This window comes from Acomys minous (genome assembly GCF_964271855.1).
Source record: "Acomys minous genome assembly, chromosome: 2".
In the NCBI taxonomy this organism is placed as follows: domain Eukaryota; kingdom Metazoa; phylum Chordata; class Mammalia; order Rodentia; family Muridae; genus Acomys; species Acomys minous.
In genome coordinates, this window is record NC_140484.1 from 50,206,869 (window position 1) to 50,230,932 (window position 24,064).

Genomic DNA, 24,064 nt, shown 5'->3' on the forward strand with positions numbered 1-24,064 from the left:
AGTGGGAGACCTACACGTTCCAACACATGTTCTGTAACTCCTGGGAAAGCAGAGGCACCAGTGTGCTCACTGACACCTCTTAGTGGCACAGAGAGTAGGTTCCCCAGTGGGCCTCGATTATGAAGTGTTCTTCCAGCTCCTGTCATTCCTCCCAGACTGTCACCAAGTGCTACCCAGCACAAACAACATGGCTACTATGGGCCTCTCCATGCCTCCTCCCCACTAACTCAGTGACAGGTCCATTCAAGGTTCCCAGGAAAAGATGAAGACCCCAGAAAAGTTACTTCATGACTCCACACCGAAGCCTTCCCTACCAGAAAGGCTGGAAGGAGAACAGGCCCCCTTCTGGGATCTTTACTGGGTCATTCTTGGCTCAGAAGTTGCTAGAGGAAGCTGGGACCACCTTCTGCAGTGGCTGGGAGGGCAGGCGAGGTGCAGGCGAGCTCCGGGGAGGAGAAGAGCTGCCTGAAGGCAGGAGTAGCCCCCCAAATCCCCCAAGCCCCACAAGCCCCTCCCTGCTAGGGTTTCACCAGGACACTGAGAGTGAAGAATTCCAGGCCAGAACTCTTCGCGTCAAGCAGATGTGATGGCGCAGTGCAGTCCCAGCACTAGGGAGGCAGAAATATTGGGATGGGCAGTTCGAAGCCACCCTGGGCTCCCAGAAACCATGCTTCAAGTAAGCAAAAAACAGCTGGGGAGGTAATTCAGTGGGTCATATAAACACAGGACCTTCAGATCACTGGAACCTGTGTTTAAAACAAACAAACAAACAAACCCCCAGGCTCTCAGAGAAGCAGAGGGCTCAGGCAAACAGCCTCGGCTAAGGGGTGAGCTCCAAGCCAGTGACAGACCCTGCCAAAAGCCAAGATGGCTCGGTGAATAGGGATGCCTGCCGCCAATCCTGACAACCTGAGTCTGAGCCCCGGGACTCACAGGGTGGAAGGAGAAATATGACTCCTAAAAGTTGTCTTCTGGCCTCCATATGCATGTCATGGCACGACCATTCACACACAGGCACATGAATGCACACATGTAAATAAATATAGTTTACCATGCACCCACCTACACACACTATACACACACATACAACACACACACACACACACACACACACACACACACGCCCTCTTCAGGCGAATATAGTGTTTCACCAAGGAAGGCAGGGTTTCCCAAGGCAGGAGGGGACGCCAGGGCGGCTTAGTCCCCCTCCCATAGTCCTTCATAACTCATCTCCTATTTTTGAAGTTTAACTACATTGAACGAGGAGTTGGGAGAAAAGTAAGGGACAAGCAGATTTCCCCACCCCTAACCCCTGGACCTCCCAGACTAGGCCTTCCAGAAGGTCAGCAGGCTGCGGGAGTGGGGAGCAGCCCTTGGGAGCAGCACAGAAGTCGGCAGGACCTCATGCTGCCCAAGGGGCTCCAGGGCACATTTGCATGGAGCCCTCGGTGGCATGCTGGAATGTATGCAGCCGCCCGTGTGGTTCCTAAGGCGAGGCGAATCTCCAGGCCGCTTTTCTCAGCAGGAACAAGTCTCTCCTTCAAATCGATGGTGACACATTTTTAAACTCCGATGTTAAGGAGGGGAAGATTTTGAAGGCCCCCCCGAGGGGAACCCTTATTAGTCACGGGCTCACGTGAGAGAAATCGAAGTGGCAGACTCAGTGGGCCTGGGCGAGACAAGAGGCCCAGAGGCCAGGTCACCAGGGGAGAAGAGGCAGGAATCGCAGCAGTGGAACAGGAAGCTGAGGGCTTCCTGAGCTAGCAGGGGAGCTGAACTGTGAGAGCGAGGCTCTGGTACAATGAGCAGGCCATCTGTAGGGGAAATGAGGACAGCTGAAAGCTGGCGGCTCTCTTCATATAGCACTTCCCCGGCATCTGTGAGCCCTGGGTTCAGTCCCCAGCGCTACAAAAATTGAATGTGGTAGCTCATGCCTGCAGTCGGAGCCCTTGAGAGGACCAGGAGTTCAAGGTCATCTCCTACCCCACTGTGAATTTGAACCCAGACTGAGAAACAGAATGTAAGCACCACAACTGCGGCCAAGTACTCAAATGCCAGAGCCTGTGGGGACATCTTATTCACACCACTACACAGGGCTACATAGTGAGGCCTGTCTCAAAGTAAAAATAATTGAAAAACAAAAGACCAGGGGGCTGGAGAGATGGCTCAGAGGTTAAGAGCATTAACTGCTCTTCCAGAGGTCCTGAGTTCAATTCCCAGCAACCACATGGTGGCTCTCAACCATCTGTAATGTGATCTACTACCCTCTTCTAGCCTGCAAGCATACATGGCGAGGCACTGCATACATAATAAATAAATAAATATTTTTTTAAAAAAAGACCAATTGAGTTCTGTAAACACTAAAGAAAAAGAGCAGTCGGCATAGGAATACTTTTGGGGTGTCATCTGGGCTGGAGCCATGGTAAGATGCCAGCAATCAAGCAGCTACAGGCTACAAGGGAGTCCATGAACCCTATCAAAAAGACCACAGGTTAGCATGAGTGACAGGTGCCAGATTTGAAGGAAGGCCTCAAGGAATCAGGCAAGAACCAGAAAGAACATGTGACAAGAGCAAGGGCCATACTCCAAAGTGCCTCAGTTTTCCTCCCTCCCTCCCTCCCTCCCTCCCTCCCTCCCTCCCTCCCTTCCTTCCTTCCTTCCTCCTTTCCTTCCTTTTAAGCTTTGGGAATGGAACCTAGGGCATCACTTACAGTAAGCAAGCTCTCTGCCACTGAGCTACATACACTCTTCCCCCCCAACCCTGCCTTCCTCAGGTTTGTTTGGTGCGTGTGTGCGCGTGTGCGTGTATGTGTGTGTGTATGCATATATGCACATGAGTAGCCAGAGGTAGACAATGCTGGCTTTAAACTGCAGAGATAGAGATCTTCCTGCCTCTGCCTCCCAAGTGCTAGGGCCACAGCTGGCTTGGGATCACAGAGGCAGTACACAGCAGTACACAGTCCCAGAGGACTATCAGCTCCACACTAGGCATGATGAGCTGTATGCAAGGCTCACTACAGGGCACTGTGGTTTTATTGCACTTATTTTTCGATAGGTTAGGGGCTGGAGAGATTGCTCAGCCACTAAGAGCTCTTGCTCTCCTAGGGAACCAGTTCTGCTCCCAGCACCCATGCTAGGCGGTTCATGCCCACTTGTACCCAGTTCCAAATCTGACACTCTCCCTCTTCTGGCCTCTCAAGACACCTGCACACGAGTGACCTACAAGCACAGATACATGCACATCTACACATAAGTAAAAATTAAATCTTTTTTAAAAGATTAACTCTAGCTTCCATGTCCACTTCCTTGATAATGGCCTTCACCCCCCACCGGGCTCCAACCACCTGTCAGGCACCACGTTCACGTTCACCTTGACTCTTGCCATCTCCCTGTTAGGTGACATCTCTCTGAGGTCTACAGATGAAGAAAGCGGGGCTTGAGGATTATTGTACCTTGGCGGAGGGGGCACACAAAGCTCCTCGGGGGCCACAGAAACCCAACACCGCCCTGCCAGGCATAACCCTGCTGCACCCCATCTGTGGTCACAGACCCACAGGCCCAGCACCCTGCTCTGTCTGGAGGAGGGGAGCACTCCTGCCTCCCATCGGGAAGAGGGTTAAGGCCAGGGGGCACTAACAGGTGGCCAACTGACCACAGAATTCCCTCCTTGGCTCTTTCTGGTTCCCTCCTGACCAGATCCATTCCCTTCCTGCCACCTCTGTGGGGAAAGCCCCCTGCTGCCGCCTCGCAGCTCTGGGATCCAGCTTCTCCTGCAGGCACAGCAGAGCTCCCTGCCAACGCCGCCACAAATGTCAATTCTAGGCCATTGGCTTCGTGGATTTTAATGTCCCTGTTTCTCTTCAACATCCACAGCAAGGTAGCCCTCGCCTATCAAAAGGGATGTAGTGTTTGATGATGTTTAAACCGTACGTGAAATACAGCCAGGCGGCAATAATCAAACAGTCACAGGCCCTGCTGGCAGGGGACAGCTGACAGCCGGCACTCTCTTCCGCGAGCCACCCAGCGCTCCCATTTTGATGGCAATTACAATGTCCAGAAAGGGGGGGGGGGGGTGGAGTGGGAAGAGGAGGGGAGTGAGTGGAGATGCTATTCAAGGACCACTTGTTGTGAGGGGGCAACGGTTATTCGGTGCCATGGGGGTGCCCTTCAACCGAATCCCACCCGCTGCCCTCCCAGAATGGCTCTATACCATACGGCTCCCCTCCCCTGCCACCGCCCTCACCAGCATCCTCTCCTGAGACAGATATAAATAGCATGTCCCAAGATGGGTCTGGTACATGCCTGGAATCCCAGCACCCAGAGAAGCCGAGACAGGAGGGCAGCAAGTTGAAGGCACTACAGAGTGAGTTCGAGGCCAGCCTAGGCAACTTATTGATAGTCTCTGCCTCAAACTAAAAGCAAGACAAAGTGGAGGAAGGGGGTAGAGTTCAGTTGTGGAACACTTGCCTAACGTGCACAAGGCCCTGAGCTCAATCACCTGGACCAAATCGTAGCATATCCCCTAACCCGCCCGCTGCGAACAAAGAGAACAGGCATCCTTGCATGGTGCCCAGGGCCGCCAGCTCCACTGCAGGTCGCCAGCTCCGGGGGAATCATTACTTCCTGCGTTTCTGTGTCTTTACAGTGACCTACTGTACAAACAGCCTGAGCACCCTCAGGGACACCCACCCAGACCAGATGCACAGTTCTCAGAATCACGCTTGCCGCTGGGGATCTCCCAGTCTGTCCCGTAGATTACACCACTCGTTATCATGTGTGGACCCTCCAGGACACTAGGCCCCGCCCCCCCTACCCCCACCCCCGCCCCCGGCTGAAATCTGTTCTCTTCTCTGAACTCCCTTGAGAGACCCCTGTGGGAACCATGCCTTTGGGAGGTGGGAGAGGAGCCAGGAACCCTCGTGGCAGTTAGTGTAGTGAGAAGGCTAGGCCACAGGGGAATCTGAGGCTGACCCTCTCCCACTCTGGGGGTCCCTGCCTTCAGCTCAGGCCTAAGCACAGCAGCCCCAGAAGCTGTACTCATTGATGGTTGTCAACCCCAGACTGCAGGACAGGGGGCGCCACAACGTGGTCTCTTAGCGTGTCCGCAGGACAGGGACACTACGGCAAAAATCAACCAAGACAATTCCGAGGCGAGGCTCTGAGACAGGCGGCCCTGGGGGACTGCAGGGAGGCCTTAGATGGCTTCTACTCTGCCAGGTCTGACCTCAGTGGATAGGGCCCACTTCAGTCATGTGGCTTTCTTGGGGGCAGTGTCGCCTGTCCTGCCCAAGAAGGCCAGATCCAGACCTGGAGCAGGTTGGAGCCGACCACGGAGGTACAGAGAGAAGAGTCATTTGAGTATACCCCAAATTTGCTGTCTTCACTAAGTGGGTGTTGGAAGGAAGGGCAGAGGATGGTGGCTCCTAGGAGGGACACTCAAGTCGGCCTCATGTCACTAAGGCCAGACCCTTGGTCTTTGAGGGATGCAGAGGGCCCGCCCCTCCAGGCAGCCTGCACCCAGTCCCTGGTAGATCACTCCAGGAGAGCGAGCCAGGCGCTGCAGCTCCAGGCCTCTTCATGCTCCGCCAACTTAATCGTCTCCATTAATTTCAAAACACACACATTCCCATAAGCTCGGTGCTTGGGACAGCGTCTGGGACACGGGCAGCTGCACAGGTGTGGGAGCCGAGGCCAGGTGGCCTCAAGGACAGGAAGCCCAGGACAGAATGTACTCCAGCCACCATGCCACACGAGCAAGTCACAGCCCCCTGAAGAGGGTTTTCTGACGTAAGTTTAGTGGCAGCAGCCCAGAGATGGAAGGCAGGAGGCCTGGGTTTGAGACATGACTCTGCTACTTTCCTGCTGTGTGACCCTGAGCAGGTCACCATCCCTGTCTGAGTTCTAACTATTCACCTGTCCTCTGGAACAAGGCTTACAAGTACTTCGCATGTAGGCACAGTGAGTCTTGTGTATCTTTCCTCACTGCCAGGACACTCAGGAGAGGCCCATGGATGTTAACCTTTGTCCATATCTAGGAAACCAAGAGACTCCTATGGGGCCCAGAGAGGCAGGGTAGGGGTTGGGCTGGACCAGAAAGAGGGGTCCCAGAGCTGGCTCATGCAATGTTCCTGCCATCCACCCAGCTTTTAACAGCACTGGGTCACTATTATTCATCTAAGGTCAACTAGAACTCAGATCAGAAGAGCCGGGAGTGCCTCCCTCTTCCCCATGGGGACAACAGACAGGTGGGTCCTGCCCCACAGTGGGAAATTAGCAGGAGACCTGGAGGCAGAAGAAACTAACAGGGCCCCTCTGAGTCCTACACACCAGTCAGGCTCAGCTCGCTGGACCAAGGCCTGAAGGCCCAGGAGAGAGCCTCAATAATTCAGAAGGGATCCATCATTTATGAATTTATATAACATGGCTCGACCTTGTGGAAATGAGCCACGCTCTTCTGGAGGCATCGGCATCTTGGTGCTTCTGAACAAGGGGAGGGTGGCTGCTGGACCTCAGGCCACCTGACTGGCCTCCCTGGTCCAGGCTGCTCCCACACCAGCCTGTACCCAGTCGGGGTTGGTGAAAAAAGCAGAGCCGGGCTGCATCCGTTTAAGCCCCAGTGTCAAAGGCAAGGGGTTTTGGTTTGTTTGTTTGTCTGTTCTTGAGTCAGTTTCACTATATAGTCCAGGCAGAGTCTCTGCCTCCACCTCCTGAATAATGGGATTAAAAGAGTGCACCGCCAAACCTGGTGGGGGGCCCTGACTCCTACCTGGTTCTAGGATCCCTTGAGAGCCTTAGTCTTTTACTCTGTAAAGTGGGGACCCTCCCTCCTCAGGGAGCCTCAGCATCCGGCCAAGGGCAGCCCTGGGTGGGCACTCCTTACAGTACTGGGGGGCTGGGGTTTAGAACCCAAGACTACAGGACAGCAGGAAGTAAATCCAAATGGTGGCCCCCAGAGCAGGCACCTGCTCACTTTCTGGGTCTCGGCTTCCCAGCAGCCAACAGAGACATTGGATTAGAACTGGTCACCTACTGAATGTTGGGGGTGGGGGTTGGGGTGGGGGCGGCACACACTAATCCCCCAGACCTAAGGAAGGGCTGAGACCTGCAAGTGAACGGCCACGTGGAGAAGGGATGGGACGGGGGGGGGGGGTAGAGATTTGACAAGGGGTGGGGGGAGGGAGAAGAATGGGAAAAGGGAGGAGAGAGGAAGGAAGAAGAAAAATGGGAGAGAAGTGGAGGAGGAAGGAGGAAGATGAGGAAGAGAGAGGGGAGGGGGCTAGAGGATGAGGAGAAAGGAAAGGGGGGGGGGAGGAAGAGAAAAGAAGAGAGGTGACCTGCCCAGGCCCACGCCTGGCAGAGGCTGCCATAGCGGCCTTCTCGGCTCGGCTCTGGCCAGCACTGCCCCTGCCCATCCGGAGCTTTTTTTTTTTTTTTTTTTTTTTTTGCTGTCGGCGGCCGGCAAGCCTCAGCAAACACATTTAAATCTGAAGTGACAGATAAAGCGATTTACGGCGACAGTTTAGCGTCAGATCACTTCCCACTAGGCAGTCGCTGTCCCTGCGGCCCCCTGCTTGCTAGTCCATCAAGGCGGTCTCTAAATCACCCGCTCCAGTCCAGCCGAGGCAGGCTGGGGGGGAACAGCCAGAGAGCAAGGCGGGGCGCTCGGTGGCCGCTCACTGGTGGCCAGACGCTCAGCGTCAGTGCCTGCTCTTCTGCCCACCAGGCTCCACTACCCTTCAGAGCAGCATGAAGGATGGAACAAGGGCTTCTGGGATGGTGGGGTGGGGTGGGGGGATGAGAGGCGGGCAGGCTCTCACAAATCAAAGCCCCAGGACTTAAAGAAGCCCAGCGCCACTCAGGCCTTATTTTAAATAATAAGCAGCTTAAAAGTCTCCCGGGCTAGGCCAGCTTGTCGCTGTGAGACATGCCTTCCCACCCATTCTTTAAGGACAGGCCCCAGAACCCAGACCCCCTCCAAGGCCTCCCTGACCCACCTCCCCTCCAGCCACCTCCTTGCAGAATTAATTGGTCCCCGCGGCTTCACGTAGGCTTTATTCAAACCTCCCTCCAGGCGCTGTGTCACATTATATTGTACTTAGCTGCTCTTGCTCCTGACTTCCCCAGGACTAATTTACTGGGGCCCTCTGTGTGTCAGCCCTAAACATGTGTCATCCTCACTCCCACACAGGCTGCCGCTGAGGATGATGGCACTTCTCAGATGAGGACCCAAGGGTTGGGAGGTGCTGGCAGGAGCCCCGCCCCCAAAGGCCTCAGTGCCCTGACACAGATGCATAGCCTGAGACTGCTATGAAGAGGAAAATGGCTGTGTCTCTGCACAAAGTGTGACATTCATGTATCTCTGGCCTGAGACTTCTCTTAAGGCCAAAGCCAGGGCACTGGACCCCTGGGCTGGCCAAGAATGGGGGTCTTTGTGTTCAGACTTCCTGGCTGAGACTTAGCCATCTCAGGCACAGGGGCCAACAGACACCGGACATGGGGTTAAGGTCACATCCCCTGGAGCAGAGAGAAGACCCAAGCACTATGAAAGCCACAATACCTCCCTCCCCAAGTGGAGAACCCCAGACCTGACCTCTCCCCAGACACAGTCCCAGGGGTCAGAGGACAAGCTAGAGAGACAGGCACTGCCCCCAGCATCTCCAGTGCCTGAGGGAAGGGATACCCACAGTGGCTCTCTGGTTTATCTTGCCAGTGTGGCAGTCAGTTTAATTAAGATGGATATGGCATACCCCTGTGGGCAGGAGCCATGGCTGGCACAGATGGCAGGAGCTTGAGGCTCTCCGGGGCGCTACCCTAGCATGTGGCCTTGGCCGTCAGCCCACGGGACAGCTGTGGGGAAAGTGAGTTTGGCTTGCCCTGTGTGACCTTAGGCCCTGCCACGCACCAGCCAGGCCTCCCATCCCTGCCACACAGCATCACAGACACGCATGTACACCATCTCATACACGCATGTACACCATCTCATACACGCATGTACACCATCTCATACACGCATGTACACCATCTCATACACGCATGTACACCATCTCATACGTGCCAGTCACGTCACACGTACCATCAAGTCAAGTTTAAAAACAGTCCTGGGCTTTGAAATGCCTGTAGCCAATAAAAAGATGGGGGTTGGGGGGTGAGGGTGACAGGGGAGGGCACTGGCCCTGCCCTCCGCAAACATTCTGAGTCCTTGGTATAAAAGGACAGACGTGCCTACAACATATCTAGAGATGCTCCCCACTTAGGCTCCCCATTCCTCAGCGTGAGGAGCTAATCACCCCACTCCCTCACAGGCCCCCTCCACCTCCCCCTACATCCCTCTCCTCCACGTGCTTGCGGCCGGAGTGAGGCCCAGGGGGACATTCCTCCCCATCTAGAAACAGAGACAAAGTGAGAACAAAATGCAAAATGAAGATGGACACACACACACACACACACACACACACACACACACACACACACAGTGTGGAAGCCCTGGTGGGGCCTCAAGACCCCAGCCACTCCCAGCCCGCACTGTGCTCCACAGGCTGTCAAATGCCCACAGGCCAATGCTACCCCTGGCTTCAAAAATAAAAATTTTAAAATTCCTACCCCGAGATAATTGCTCTCTCCTCTTGCCTATTGTGGTGGCTCTGCGGTCGGCGATGAGAAGCAATTATTCACGGCTAATGATTATAATCAAGTCAAATAGAATTTAATGGACACGCATTCTCTTCCTGCTTGAAACTTTACATATGAATTAAGCACATATGGGTTTCACGAGGCTCGGACGCAGATTTATGCAGCCCTGAAAAGCCCCACATTGCCTGCGACTTTTATATCACTAATAAAGGCTGATTTATGGGCTACTCGGAAACGCAATCTCTGCTGCCCCCTGGTGGGTGACGCTGCTAGGGTGAAGCCCGGACCCAAAAGATCCCAGGGTGTGGGGAGAGAACGAATGCCACTGAGGACCTCTCCTCCAACCGGTGCCAAAACCACACCAAACACTGGGGATGCAGGCTCGGCATGGGTCGCCCATGTCCAACGCCTGCTTCGGCCTCTGCTTGCCATTCCAGAAGGGTTCTGAATCCTGACTGAGCCTCTTTCTAGAAAAAGATCTCAAGAAAACACACTGAGGGAAGTGAGAGAAGGGACAGCTGGTCATCTACAGGAGGCGCCAAGTCCTTGGCCTTCTTGAGTTGGCACCAGCGTGATACCGGTGGTGTCACCAGTGCAGGTGTTAAACCCTTGGCCTCTGTGCAGGTTGAAAATGAGTGTCACTCCTACCTTACATGTCCACGAGAACCTGAGGGGTCACTTCCTGTTATCCCCACTGTACAGAGACAGAAGGACGCCTGGCAGGTACAAGGATGCAATGCTCTCGGGGAACTGTGGGCAGCAGGGCCACCAGCTCAGGGCTGCCAGCTCAGCTAGTGTTGAAGTGCTTCTCGGTGAGAGAGCCAGCCGATGCACCGCATCCCAGCCTCCAGAGCCCTCTCCTCTTCCATGAATCCTGTGAGCCCACACTTGACCGGCCAGGCTGCCCAGGAACTCACAAAGCAAGCCACTTGCTTTTCCACTGTCCATTTTACACCTTGGCGTGAAAAGAGCCACTGGGGGTGCCACCCACACCTTTGGTGGTGACCTGGCAGGGCCAGGTGCCAGGGCAAGGCAGACCCAAGAGACTTCATGAGGACCCCTGGGGCAGATAATGACGTTTCTCCTGGGGGGGGGGGCGGCTGGTGCAGCGTGTGCAAACCAGACAAGGTTGTCGTCACGCAGATAGATTCGTGGAGTCCCTGCCACCTACCCACCCTGTCAGGTGCTCCTGGGAGACACAGAGGCAACAGCAGAAATGGAAAGATAACCCAAGCTCTGTCTGGCATTAAGTACCACTCATCACCTGTGTGCCTGAGACAGGACAGCAATGCCACCCAGATCACAAATGCAAAGGACCAGAAAGCAGCCACCTCTGCTGGGAACCTAGTTAGTTACCTAAGGAGGCCAAGGGGGCATTGACAGTCTGCAGCCCCCTCCCTGTTCTAGAGGCCTGGAGGAACCTACTCCCTCCTCAAGACTGAGGTCAGGCAGAGCTGCTGCTGCTGCTGCTGCTGCGAGGCAGAAAGTGAGAGGAGGTGCCCTGGGCTGCACAGGGGAGGGGCTGGTACGATGGAGTTTCTCCTGTGGGGTGAAGTCCTTTGCTAGGAGCTCTGGCCTGAGAGTCACAGAATCTCAGAGAACACCTCTGCTGCCTGCTGTAGTTCCTGGTGGTTGTTATGAGGGAGGGAGGCTGGGAGGAAGGGAGGCTGGGAGGAAGGGAGGCAAGCCGCCTGACCCTGTTCCAGGAAGTTCCTAGCCACGTGCTAGATTTACTGACCCCAGACACCAGTTCCTGCAGGCTCCAGAGCCCTTCCCAGAGCCTCTTGACCTCAGCCAGACATCCACCACCTTCTTCCCTCCCCTAGAGACGCAGCTGCCTCCACTCTGTTCGTCAGCAAGAGGAGAGAACACACGCAGGAAGCTGAGCAGCTCCCGGCCCAGGCGCTGGACAGCTGCCAGGGAGCCCAGGGGGCCTCTCTGTACCCTCCCTTCCCTCCCTCACCTGGCAGGCGTGGCGTGAGGGAGGGTGGGTGGAGGTGGGGAGGCAGCCACTGCCCCAACCCCCCCCTCCACGCAGCCTAGGATGAAGAGAGCTGACTCTGGCCTCCATCTCAGAGGCAGGGAAGTGTGGCATCACTCCAGCCAAGCTCTCCCCACAGCCCCACTGCTAATGGGCCTCAGCGCTGCGAGGCAGCTTGGCAGAGGGAGGTGCCCCCCACAAGGCAGGTCAGGGCTTCCAGAGAAGAAGAGCCCAAGTGTCCGCCACACTGGGCTCCTGTGGCGCCAGCAGGCCATCCACACAAGCAACTGGGAGCCTCTCTGGAGCCAAGCGGCGCCCACCCATTTTTGGCACACCAACCAGGCCTAAGGTGACAGAGTGGTACCCCGCCCCCTCCAGCCCCCAGGCCTCTGACTCAGGCCAGTCACTCACCAGCGTTGACAATGGCATCCACCTCCAGTTTGGTGATGTCCCCACGGAAGAGGGAGATTTTCTCGTTCAGCTGCTTGTCTTTCTTATACTTGGGGTCCTCCACCTTTACAGTCACCCCTAGAACAGGTACAGTCAAGGGGTCACACAGAGGGCCTTCCCCGCAGAGAGTCTCAGCCAGAGCTCACAGGGCAAAGAGCCTGAAGGCTAGTGACCACTGCTGCTGGTGACGACATCCTCCGAGTGTGCACCTCCTGTGTTCACGCAAGGCCTTTACAGCAGTGCTCCAGGGAGCTTTAGTGATACCACACAACCTTTTTTTTTGTGTGTGTGACAGCTGACCTCAAGACTGGCCTCCAGCTCCTCCTCTTCCTGCCTCTACTTCCCAAGTGCTGGGGTCATGGGAACCCCCTACATGCCTGGCTTCACACACTGAGACGGGATAAGTGGCTTGCTTGCCTCGGGTCATGCGTTATCACATCTGCACTTGCACGGCTCAGAAGTTCCCTAGCATGGCCCTGTAAGCAAAGGCACCATGGCGTCAAATCCCAGCTCCCAGTAGCTGAGTTCCCCGAGGTAGACACAACGTGACCTGGAGCTGACTTCCTACTGCTGCCAAGAGACTGACAACCAAGCTGGCCTAGGGCAGTGTAAATAATTAAATGAGGTGACACATGCAGAGAGCCTGAATGTAGGGAGCACTCCACTGGTACTCCTGGATGCTTCTGGTAGATCCTCCAGGGAGCACCCACCATGCCCGGGGAGCAGAGCCCACCTTTTGATGTCTCCTTCCACGTGGGGATCTTCTTCAGCTTAATGAAATCCCTGCAGAAGTAGTGTTCCTCCCTCTGCTTGTCACTCAGGCCCTTCAGAAAGGCTGCAGGGGTGGGGCAGGAAGGAAGGAGAGTCAGAGCAGCAGGGCAAAGGGCGGCCCTGCCTAGGCTTCTTCCTGCTGAGGACCCCTGCAACCCAGTCCTACCAGCCATGGTCCCCAGGGCCCTCAGCCACTGCACACTCCACAACGTCTTGTCCCGCTGCCTTTGTTCAAGAAGGGAAACTGAGGCCCAGGGACACTGAGGGACTCGCTCAGCCATTGAGACTCAGGCGGGGCGTGGTGGCGCACGCCTTTAATCCCAGCACTCGGGAGGCAGAGGCAGGCGGATTGCTGTGAGTTCGAGGCCAACTTGGTCTACAATGGGAGTCCAGGACAGACAAGGCTATAGAGAGAGACCCTGTCTCAAATAAAACCAAAAAAAAAAAAAATCAACTTGGCCACTTCCTGGTACCTAAACATCTCTTTAGGTTCCTCATTTGTAGAGGGATAAGATGCCCAATGCAGAACAGGCAGGCCGGTGATACTCCGTTCCTTACGGGTCACAGTGTCACTGGCAGCAAGACAAAGGGTCCTCAAAGACAGATGGAGACCAGCTAGCAGAACGCTTACACAAGTCTCCGGCAAATCTGGTGCCTTTTGTCTGCACCCTCTAAGCACTGGCTGGGTTTCTATGCAGCCTGTAGGCAAATGTCCCCATTTTCCTAGATGAGGCAGCAGGGACATGAGAGGTGCCAGAGATCACTCAGATGGTAAGTAAGGACCCAGCCTCCTCCTCCCCAGACCCGCTCCCCCCTGCCCTGCCTGCTCACAGGCTCTGAGTTGGCCGAGTTGGTCCCTCTGCCCCAAGTCAGGCCCTCCTCTGCCACCTCAGGGACATCGCTGCAACAGTTTAATCCAGGCTCGTGGCTCACAGGCTCCCCCTGCTGGCATGAGGCCATCTATACACCTAGGCTCAGCCTAGTCAGGTTCCCTCAAACAGACTGGCAGAATGGAAGTGGCCCTCACCATCACCAGAGAGGGGACAGCTCACAGTAAAGGTCACGTGAAAAGGTCCCAAATGGCACCAGAATAACAGTAGGACTTGAGTTCGGGGATGTATCCAAGCTAGTAGAATGCTTGCGCAAAGCCCTGGGATCCAACCCTCTTAACCTAAGGGCATCACCTGACCCAAGCTGACAACCATTTGCACACCTACCCTCCTGATTACACCCACAGCCACTGATGTGGCAATTTACCAACCTGTCCCTTAGATACCCGGTTGAGCCCCTGCCTCAGGCCTCTGCACCTGCCATACGTGGAAAAATAAAGCTTTCCCCTCAAGTCTCCTCCTCATTAGCCTCTCCCACTCCCTTCTCCCACCAGGGATCCCCAGAGTCCTCCTTTGGCTTGTGCATGTGACTTCTGGACCTTGGCCAATTAGATGCCCGGGAGGAGCTGCCCTGTTCACCACCAGCGCAGTGTGCGCAAGGGTCCATGGGTGACTCAGTGAAACACTGAGGGAAGAGGCGGCATTTGGGGGGCAGGGGGGGCGGGGGGGGGGGGAAGCTCCACCAGGCGGGGAACAGAGGGGTGAAGAGAAGCCACGAAGCGGGCGCTTTCCTTCTCCTGTGGCTCCCACTAGACTCAAGGGCAAGTCACAGCCCGAGCCTAAATTTCCTTCTCTAGGTCAGAGGCTAGGTGTGCCTGGCACCCAGATGCCGAAGTTCTGTGATCAAGACGCCGTGTGTGGGCTGAGAACATTGGCTCTGTGGTAATGTGCCTAGGTAGTGTGCGTGAGCCCTAGGCTCAGTCTCCAATTCCAGCTTTAGAGAAAGAAAGCAGGACTGTGGGACAATCTACGACCCCTTTGTAGGGTCACAGGCTCCTCCTGAGGAGGGGCGCCCGACAGGTCAGGATACGAGAGGAGAGAGCCTTTCTCAGATGGAGAACAGGGCAGGTGGAGCTTGGCCATTATTTATTTATTTATTTATTTATTTATTTATTTAGGTTTTTTGAGACAGGGTTTCTCTGTGTAGACCAGGCTGGCCTCGAACTCACAGCGATCCGCCTGCCTCTGCCTCCCGAGTGCTGGGATTAAAGGCGTACGCCACCACGCCCGGCAAGTTTTGGCCATTATTTGGTTCCCCTTACTAGTTATCATGCACAACCATGACCAAAGACCCCCTGACTCCTTGGCACAGTCAGTGTTGGATGCTTCCAGCTGGCTAGCTCACTAGCCGACTGCTTGCCAGCTGCTTTGCCGCTGAGGTGGTCAGTTAGGCTGGGACCAACCCTACACCACATGAAATGAGTCCCACTGCCCAAGGACACCTAGACCCCTGGCAGGCACATCTGACAGATGCCACACCCTTAGAGGAGAGGCAGAGCAATCCAGCCCTTGTCACATCCAGGCCAATCTGTCCTTCATGCCCTCAGTGACCTGGTTTGAATGGCCCCAGCTCACAAGGCCCACTTGCTCCAATGGAGTCCAAGCGGAGCACTGTTTCCCAGAGACTGCATCTCGTCTCTGCCACCAGCCACTACACCAATCTCTGGGACATCTGTCAGTCTGTTCCTGTCAGGCCCATCTCCAAATGCACAACCTCAAAAAACCAGCATGAGCCAGGTATGGAGGCACAAGTCTGTAACCCCAGCATTTGTTGGGTAGAGGCAGGAGGATCAGGAAGTCAAGGCCAGCCTGGGCTCCGTCAGACATAAATAAAGGGCCAGCACACCACTGCTGTGTCCTCATCTCCAAACAAGGTCATGGCCATGTCAGGCTCCTGAGGTGTTGAAAGCCACACAGCTGCCTGAGATGTTTCTCAGCCCCAGGGCCCACGCACTTGTTCCTGTCCTCAGCCCCATCTGTCAGGGTCACCACCCAGGCCTCCTCTGCCCCACACAGGAGTCACTGACCGCCTCCCTCCACCAAACCAGATGCAGACTTAAAGCACAAGTGGGTTTTATTTTATTTTTTATAAAAGATGTAAAACATGCATTTCCATTCTCTCTCATCTTTAAAGAGGCGAGAGTATTTCACGGCTCACTGAGACAGGTGTTGTAAAAAGATGTTCGCAGTAAATTTTGATGGGGAAGCCTGACCCCAGACTAAGCTTCCAGAGGCTCGTGGGCACAAAAGCTGGGCAGGAGGAAGCAAGCTCCGCCAGAGCCATAAAAGCGTGCCAGGCAAACGGGAATTCAATGATGTGTTTTAAGAAGTATCTTTATGGCACTTTGTAAGACGTCGTGCAGAGAGATGAGACAGGCTGGGCTGGGGTGGCGGGGGGCGGGGGGAGGGGGGGCTGAGTCTGCAGAACACCAGGTGGGCACAGTTGATAAGGCTGTGCACCGGAACACAGCGGCATACGACTTCTGTGGCATTAATCACCTGTGCTCACTGGTCCCTGGGTGCAGCAACTCATCCAAGGCTGTGACATAAGCAGTGAACAGAGTATGGAAGCCACCGCTGCTCTGGACCTGCCTCCACACACACTGGGGTGTGCCAAGGCTGCATGCCAGCGTGAAAGAGATGCCCTCAGGTGGGGCTGGATGATACGCTGCCTCGGCAGGCCCATCAGAGACACTGTCACTGAGATGAGGTTCCCCATGTCCTCAGTGAGTCCTGGCCCCTCCAACATGATCTGCGATGGTGCACAGGAATCTCACCAGGGAGAGAGAATTAGGCTGCTCTGTAAGAGCCCAGCACTGAGAGGAGGATAGGAGCCTGGGAAGAGATGAGGAAAGGGGCAGTTCTGTACGCTGTGCCTCCAGCAGAAAGCAGGAGCTGTTGGCCCATTTCACAGATGCGGGGATAGGGGCACAGGGAGCAAGCGACAGAGGCCCTGGGGCACGCTGAGTTCTGATGGCACCAATATGCCTTCTTTTTGTTAGTACACAGTTCTGCTGCAGCAAGGGGCAACAAGTCAAATGATGCTCCTGAGGCCCTAGCTAAGTCCCCTCCAGCCAAATGCCTTTCACTGTGAATATTTCCAGTCTTTTGTTGTGGGATTGAGTTTCTCTATGTAGCCCCTAGGGTGTCCTGGAACTCCCTCTGTAGACTGCGCTGGCCTCACACTCAGAGAGATCCATCTGCATCTGCCTCTGCCTCCAGAGTACTGGGATTAAAGGTGTGTGCCACCACTGCCTGGCATCAAGTCTTTTTTTTTTTTTTTTTTTTTTTTTTTTGGTTTTTCGAGACAGGGTTTCTCTGTGTAGCCTTGGCTGTCCTGGACTCACTTTGGAGACCAGGCTGGCCTTGAACTCACAGCGATCCGCCCGCCTCTGCCTCCCGAGTGCTGGGATTAAAGGTGTGCGCCACCACACCCAGCTAAGTCTTCTTTTTAAGTAACTTTTAAAATATTTATTTTATTTTATTGTATGAGTGTTTTGCATGTATGTATGTATGTATGTATGTATGTATGTATGTATGTATGTATGTATGTGCACTACCTGCATGCCTGGTGCCTTCAGAAGCCAGAAGAGGGCACCGGATCCCCGGGAACTGGAGTTATGAGTGGTTGCCAACCTCTATCTAAGTGCTAAAAATTGAACCCAGGTTTATTTGATTGGTTGGTTGGTTTTGTTTTTTGGTTTTTGGTTGTTTTTTTTTTTTTTTTTTTTTTTTTTTTTTTTTTTTTTAGACAGGGTTTCCCTACTTAGCCTTAGCCTTGGGGTTTTTTTTTTGTTTTGTTTTTTGTTTTTGTTTTTGTTTTTGTTTTTGAGACAGGGTTTCTCTGTGCAGCCTTGGCTGTCCTGGACTCATTTTGTAGACCAGGCTGGCCTCGAACTCATAGAGATCTGCCTGCCTCTGCCTCCCGAGTCCTGGGATTAAAGGCATGTGCCACCATACCTGGCTCAGTTTTGGGTATTTTTGTTTTTTGTTTTTTTGAAACCCAGTTTCTCTGTGTAGCCTTGGCTGTCCCTGACTTGATTTGTAGACCAGGCTAGCCTTGAACTCACAGCAATCCGCCAGCCACTGCCTCCCAAGTATTGGATTAAAGGCATACGCCACCATGCTGACTGCACCCAGGTCTTCTAAAAGAGCAATCGGGGCTCTGAACCATATCCATCTCTCCAACCCCTAGATCCAGTCTTCTAAACAGGTCCTAGCTGGAGGGGGGCGGGGCAGGGGGCACTGTGGTACCCAAGAACCAAGCAACTGGCTAAATTAACCAGTGCACCGCATGGCTCAGCACTTGGTTTGACCCCCTAGGTCACACAAGCCAGGCCTATTGGTGCAGGCCTGTAATCTGCATTTGGAATCATGCATAGGCAGGTGGTGCTGTGATCACAGGCATGTGCCACCATGACCTAAGCCAGAGACGCGCTGCAGCCAGGAACCAAAACAAACCTCTCTTCTTTCTTCCCTTAAATGGGATAGATAGACTTAGAGGCCAGCGTGGCCTACAGGAGACACTGCCCCAGAAACAACACAAAGCCTACATGTCTCCTGACGACAGCCTAGTGGCCGGCCTGATGTGGAGGATTAGTGAGCCCAGAGAAGCAGGCAGCCAACATGGAGGTGAAGAAGCTCAGCCTTGGGCAAGGCCTCTCCAGCTGGATCCCAGCAAGCAGTGGACATGCCACAGGTCAAGCACAGGAGAGCCTTCTGGGAGGGTCCAGATGCTTGCCCTCCTGCCCTCCTGCCCTCCTGCCTCTCGTCTGTCCTCCTGCTGCCTGAGCTTATGCTTTGAGTCTGAACTCCCCAACCCCTCAAACATGCTCATCCTCCTGGGTCTACCTCAGAGTGCTAGGGTCACAGGCAGGCACCACCACGGCCTGAGCTACTTCGCCACAAAGACCTTCTGCAACCAGGAGCCAAAACCTTTCCTCTTCTGTCTTAAGTGGAGATTTTTGTGGTCACAGCCATGCACAAACTAGCAGGCAGGCTGCTCTGGATGAGAACAAGTGCCACCAAGTAACCCCAAGACGGTGCCCTGGCTTTCCCACAGGGTTAGGAGGCCCTGCCTAGGGGTTCAGGAGTTTTCCACGCAGTGCCCTGAACTGCCTGTCCACCAGTCCTGTGTGCATTTAATCGCTCTCTGCCAGCCTTTGACAGACTACCCAGGAGAGCTAGCCTATAGGCTCCTAGTCCCCATCGAGAGGTGTCGCTATAGGAGAATGCTCTGAGTCACTTTATGTACAAGAAGCCCAAATGCCCATCTGCAGAAGAATGGATATGCAAACTGGGGTACATTTGTAAAATGGAATAGGACACAGAGGCAAAGAAGATGCCAATCCTAGGCTTTTTTTTTCTTAAACAAAAAACCAAAGTATTTTAGGCAGGTAATCTCAGTAAGAGCTACATAGAAAGACCATGCCTTTAATCCCAGAACTAGGGAGGCAGAGGCTGGCAGAGGCAGGCAGATCTCTGTGAGTTTCAGGCCAGCCTGGTCTACAAAGTGAGTCCAGGCCAGCCAAAGCTACACAAAGAAACCTTGTCTCAAACAAACAAACAAACAAAAAACAAAAACACAACAAAATAAAATAAAATAAATAAATAAAAGGAAGTCTTTGGACCAGACCACCCCCAGTTTTCCATGCCCAGTACCTGCTATCCCAGACATGGAGGTTTGGCGTAACCTCTTTCACATACCAGGTAACTAAACCACAAGAGGCCTTGTCTCACCTGCCAGCCACTGTCACCGCTGCCTCAGGACTGCATTGGGTCACAATGGGACCACCTCCTCCAAATCTAGCCCATCTCCTGAACCTGGAACGCCTTTCCCCAGCCAGCTGCTTTACCTGGGGTCCCTGATAAGCCATCTCTGACCTCCCAGCTCAGATGACCCCAAACACCACAGTTTCTTCATACTGCCCATAGGACAGCATCCTGTGCCAATAGTTTTCTCCATTAGACAGACAGTTGCCTGCCTGCTCCCTGCTGAGTCCTACAGAGCTGACCCCCACAGGGCATGAGGTAAAAGTTTATTGAATGAGGGCAAAGGAGATGGCTCAGTGGGTAAACACACTTGCGACTTAAGCCTGAACACCAGGGTTTGCTCCCCAGAACCCACACACAAGCCTAAAAACCAGACGCGGTAGAACTGGTGTCTGTAATCCCAATCTACCCACTGGAACAGGGAAAGCAGCCGTCAGACCCTCCACAGCCTCAGGGACCAGCTCGCCTGGCCTAAACAGACCACGCTAGGAACAGAAAGGGAGAAAGAAAACAGCCTCAGTCTAACACTTGAGGAACCTCAGGTCTCATCAGCTTTCCCAGGCTGGGCTGGTTTTTAGGGTCACCAAGGAAAGGGGAGCTAAGGGAAGGAGGGCTGGACTCTAGAAACGGAGGCAGACCCTACACTAGGCATGGTACCGTCCCAGCCCTCTGCCGCCTCCCCCTGTCGCTGCTCTCCATGGGGAAGCAGGACTGTAAGGAGGGACAGCGACGCCCTCTGCTGGAGTTCTGGGCTAGCCCCCCAACTCGCGGCCAAGGTTGAGGGAGTGCCAAGTTCCACCTACTCCAAGAGCGGACGGACGGACCTCAAGTGCTTTAGGATCCTGGGCAGACATGCAACTCGATCGGAGGTTACCTTCAACTCCGCTTGACCCAGGTGGCCCAGCCCCCGTGGTCACGCCCACTAGCAGGCGAACCAATGAGGCAGGCAGCTCTTTTGGAAGGGGATCTGCCCAACGCCATAGAAGGGGGACTGGCGCTGAAGGGCAGGGGCAGCTGGGCTGCCACTAAGGGCTATTTGGGACTCTGCACTTTGCGTTCCAGCTAGAGACTCGGTCGTCCAGGATCCATGGCCCCTTCCTGGTAGGCCCGTCCCAGGAGAAGAAATACTTTCATTTTTGGGGGGTAGTCAGAGATTCTCACCAGCTCATCGCCCCCGCACCCCAATGTCAGCCTGCTCTCCAGGTTCTCTGAGCCCGTTCCCCCACGAAGGGGGACAGAGTGCTGGCAAGGTGCCAGAAGCCAGCGGGCGGGCAAAACGGGCACCTACCACACTTCGCAGAGAAGTCAGCACCCGAGCTACTACTCTTGGGGCTTGCTGACCCTACCCAGCAGGCCAAGATTCCACACTTTTGCCTCTGCACAAGTGGCAATCCAACTCTGACCTTGGGGAAGTGGGCTCTGGCCCTGGGCCACACACTTTCCCTCCAGTGCATGGGGGAAGGTGGCAGGTCCCAGACGATCTTGGGGGTGGGCTGCCTGGGGACCATTGCTGAGGTAAGGCCATTCGCTTGGTCAAGGGGTGACCTGGTATGGGAGTTGGGCATGACAATAGGCTAAGGGAGGTCCCAAGTGTCTCAGGTGCTCGTGGGGTGCCGTTCGGCCGGGGAGGCCCACGCCCTGCGCTCACACTTACATTTGGCCTCTTTCCAGTCGGTGGAGGTGCTCAGGTCCACCTTCGCGGCCATGGCCAGGGGGGCCCAGGTGCGCACCCGGGCTCCACGCCCCGCCGCCCCCCAAGCCCCAACTCCCGCCGAGAGCCACGCGCTGTAGCTGTGCGGGCCCCGCGCTACCAGGGGACCGCACACACTGCCGCGGCGCCGCGGGCCACCAGCCGAGCGGCCGGGCCAGGGGCGCGGGGCGACTAGCAGCTGCCCCGCCGCGCGCAGCTGTGCCAGGCGGCCGGACACTTGGCTCTGCAGCGACATGAGCAGGCGGTGCCGGGCGTCTCCCCGCCCACTCGGACTCTATTTACGGTGCTCCGAAGAGTCGCGCTCAGTCCCTATTTACTCTGGGACGAGAGTGGCGCGTGCCAGCCCCTGGCGACCTGCTTAGAGACCACGGGCGGCGCGCCGCTGGGCACTCTGGAACTTGTAGTCCCAGTTGGTCCCTCTGGGCGCACGCACTCTTACACACACGTGCGCACCCAGCCAGCCTGTCTGTGCTCTCCGGGGTGTGGTCCCAGCCAGCCTCATGAAGCTCAGTGACTCGGTTTGGCGCTCGGCGCCCGGATTTTTCCGCTGAGGTGTCCGGGCTCAAACTCAATTGGATCCCTACCGAGTGTTTTGCAGGCTGAGAGATCGGGGCTTGTGTTGACGCCCCACAGTTCACCTCATCTGGTTCATACAGTAGCAGGATCTAGCCCGCTAAAGGGAAGTGATGGGTGAAGTGACAGTTTGTTAGATTGGGGGACTTCTCCCGAGCCGGGCAGAAGAGCTTGGCCTCCCCTAAACTCCAAGGGCCAAGTGAAGCCTACTGAAATCCAGAGTAGCCAGCAAAGCATTAGTGAGATGTGAAAGGCAGAAACCTGGTGCATACCTATAATGCCAGAGTTTCGGGAGGCAGAGGATGGAAGAAAGTTTAAGGCCAGCCTGACTACAGGGCAGCCACACAGCTAGACCCTGTCTCAGTCAATCTGTCAATACATCAATAAATATAAAAAAGAAGAGAAAGAAAAGGAAAAAAGAAAAGAAAATCTGGGTGCCTAGGAGCATTCTGTGGTGAGCTAAACTAATCTTTACTCTCATTTTGCATAATGACACAGGCCTGTAATCCCAACATTCCAGAGGCAGAGGGAGGCAGGAGGATCAGGAGTTCAAGATTGGCCACTACAGTGCCGGCGAGGTGCCTGTAATCCTAGCACTCAGGATGCAGAGGCAGACAGATCTCTGTGAGTTCAAGGCTAGCCTGGTCTACAAAGCAAGTCCAAGACAGCCCAGACTACTACTATTACTACTACTACTACTACTACTACTACTACTACTACTACTACTACTTTCTTCTTCTTCTTCTTCTTCTTCTTCTTCTTCTTCTTCTTCTTCTTCTTCCTCCTCCTCCTCCTCCTCCTCCTCCTCCTCCTCCTCCTCCTCTTCTTCTGGTTTTTTGAGACAGGGTGTTTTGGTTTTTCAAGACAGGGTTTCTCTGTGTAACAGCCCTGGAACTCTCTCTGTAGTCCAGGCTGGCATCGAACTCACGGAGATCCACCTGCCTCTGCCTCCCAAATGCTAGGATTAAAGGCGAGCGCCACCACTGCCCAGCTTAGCCACTACTTCTTACTCAGCTCCACACCATCCTGGTCCATTTGACTACTTGAGAACTTGTTGCCAGAGCTACCCAGTGAGACCCTGCTTTTTATTTTAAAAAGGAAGGAAGGAAGGAAGAAAACAACAGAGAGGAGAGAGAGAGATTTAACTCCTGGAACTGGAGAGATGGCTCAGCAATTAAGAGCCCTGGCTGCTGGCCCAGAGGACCAGAGTTCCATTTCCAGGGCTCACAGGGTGGCCCACAACAGCCTATTTCTCCAGTTCCAAGGGATGCCATGCCCTCTTCTGGCCTCCCCAGGCAGCAGACAGGAAGAGTGGTGCACTGACACACATGCAGGGAAACACCCAAACACATAAACATTTTATTTTTGGGTTTTTGGGTTTTGTTCTTTTGTTTTGTCTTGAGACAGTGTTTCTTCTTGTAGCCCTGGCTGTCCTAGAACTCGCTCTGTAGACCAAGTTGGCCTTGAACTCACAGAGATCCACCTGCCTCTGCTTCCTGAGTATTGGCTGGGGTTAAAGGTGCTATCTCCTCCCAGCTACACATACATTTTTTATTTTTTTATATTTTTTTTTTTACAAATTCTTATTGTGTGAGCCTTAATGGCTGAGTCATCTCTCCAGGCCGTACTCCCAAAATTTTACAGATAAAGATTTTTTGTTCCTGGCCAGGTGTGGTGACACATGCTTTTAATCCAGCATTCAGGAGACAGAGGTAGGTGGATTGCTGTGAGTTCGAGGCCAGCCTGGTTTACAAAGTGAGTCCAGGACAGACAAGGCTACACAGAGAAACCCTGTCTCCAAAAAACAAACAAACAACAAAAAAGACTTTTGTTCCTGAAAAACAGAACAAAAAGGAGAGTGAAGGCCTCCTAGGGAAACATCACCTCAGATCTGGCAACTTAAAGCAGATTTGGCGTCCTAAGCTCCATAAGACAAGAATCTGGTGTAAGTCACCCGAATTACATGCCTCTGGCTTCGTTCCTTCCTGGAAGCTCTAAGGGAGCTTGCCCCAGGATTTTTTCAGTGGGTAGAGATCACCTGGCCCTTCCTGTAGCCCCTTTCCTGCAGTCTGGTGGTAAGGCAGGCTTCTCTTGTCTTTCATGTGGTGGGTAGAGGGAGAGCCATTTTCCAGGCTGTGATTACACTGGCCCCATCTGTATGCAAGAAAAGGTCAGTATTTGCCTATGACCAGCTGGTTTGTAGCCTCACAGTCCCTTTGCCAGAGGCCATATTCACAGGTGCCAGGGTTTAGGATGTGGGCAGCTTGAAGGGCCTTCATGGCCTCC

At 54.4% G+C, this 24,064-nt stretch overlaps 1 protein-coding gene across 2 annotated transcripts in view; it reads right to left on the reverse strand.

The window, feature by feature from the left end:
- The window catches only part of MACROD1 (mono-ADP ribosylhydrolase 1), a 139,745-nt gene extending 118,163 nt beyond the window's left edge, over positions 1-21,582 (reverse strand). The window contains exons 1-3 of one of the 2 annotated variants that reach the window (XM_084761502.1): positions 21,149-21,582; positions 12,795-12,896; positions 12,023-12,139 (exon numbers count right to left, since the gene is read on the reverse strand). In XM_084761502.1, coding sequence (XP_084617628.1) covers positions 12,023-12,139; positions 12,795-12,896; positions 21,149-21,440 — 511 coding nt within the window. In that variant the 5' untranslated portion in view covers positions 21,441-21,582. The remainder of the gene's footprint in view (positions 1-12,022; positions 12,140-12,794; positions 12,897-21,148) is intronic. The other variant, XM_084761503.1, reaches the window with a different exon arrangement.
- Positions 21,583-24,064: the final 2,482 nt, after the last annotated feature.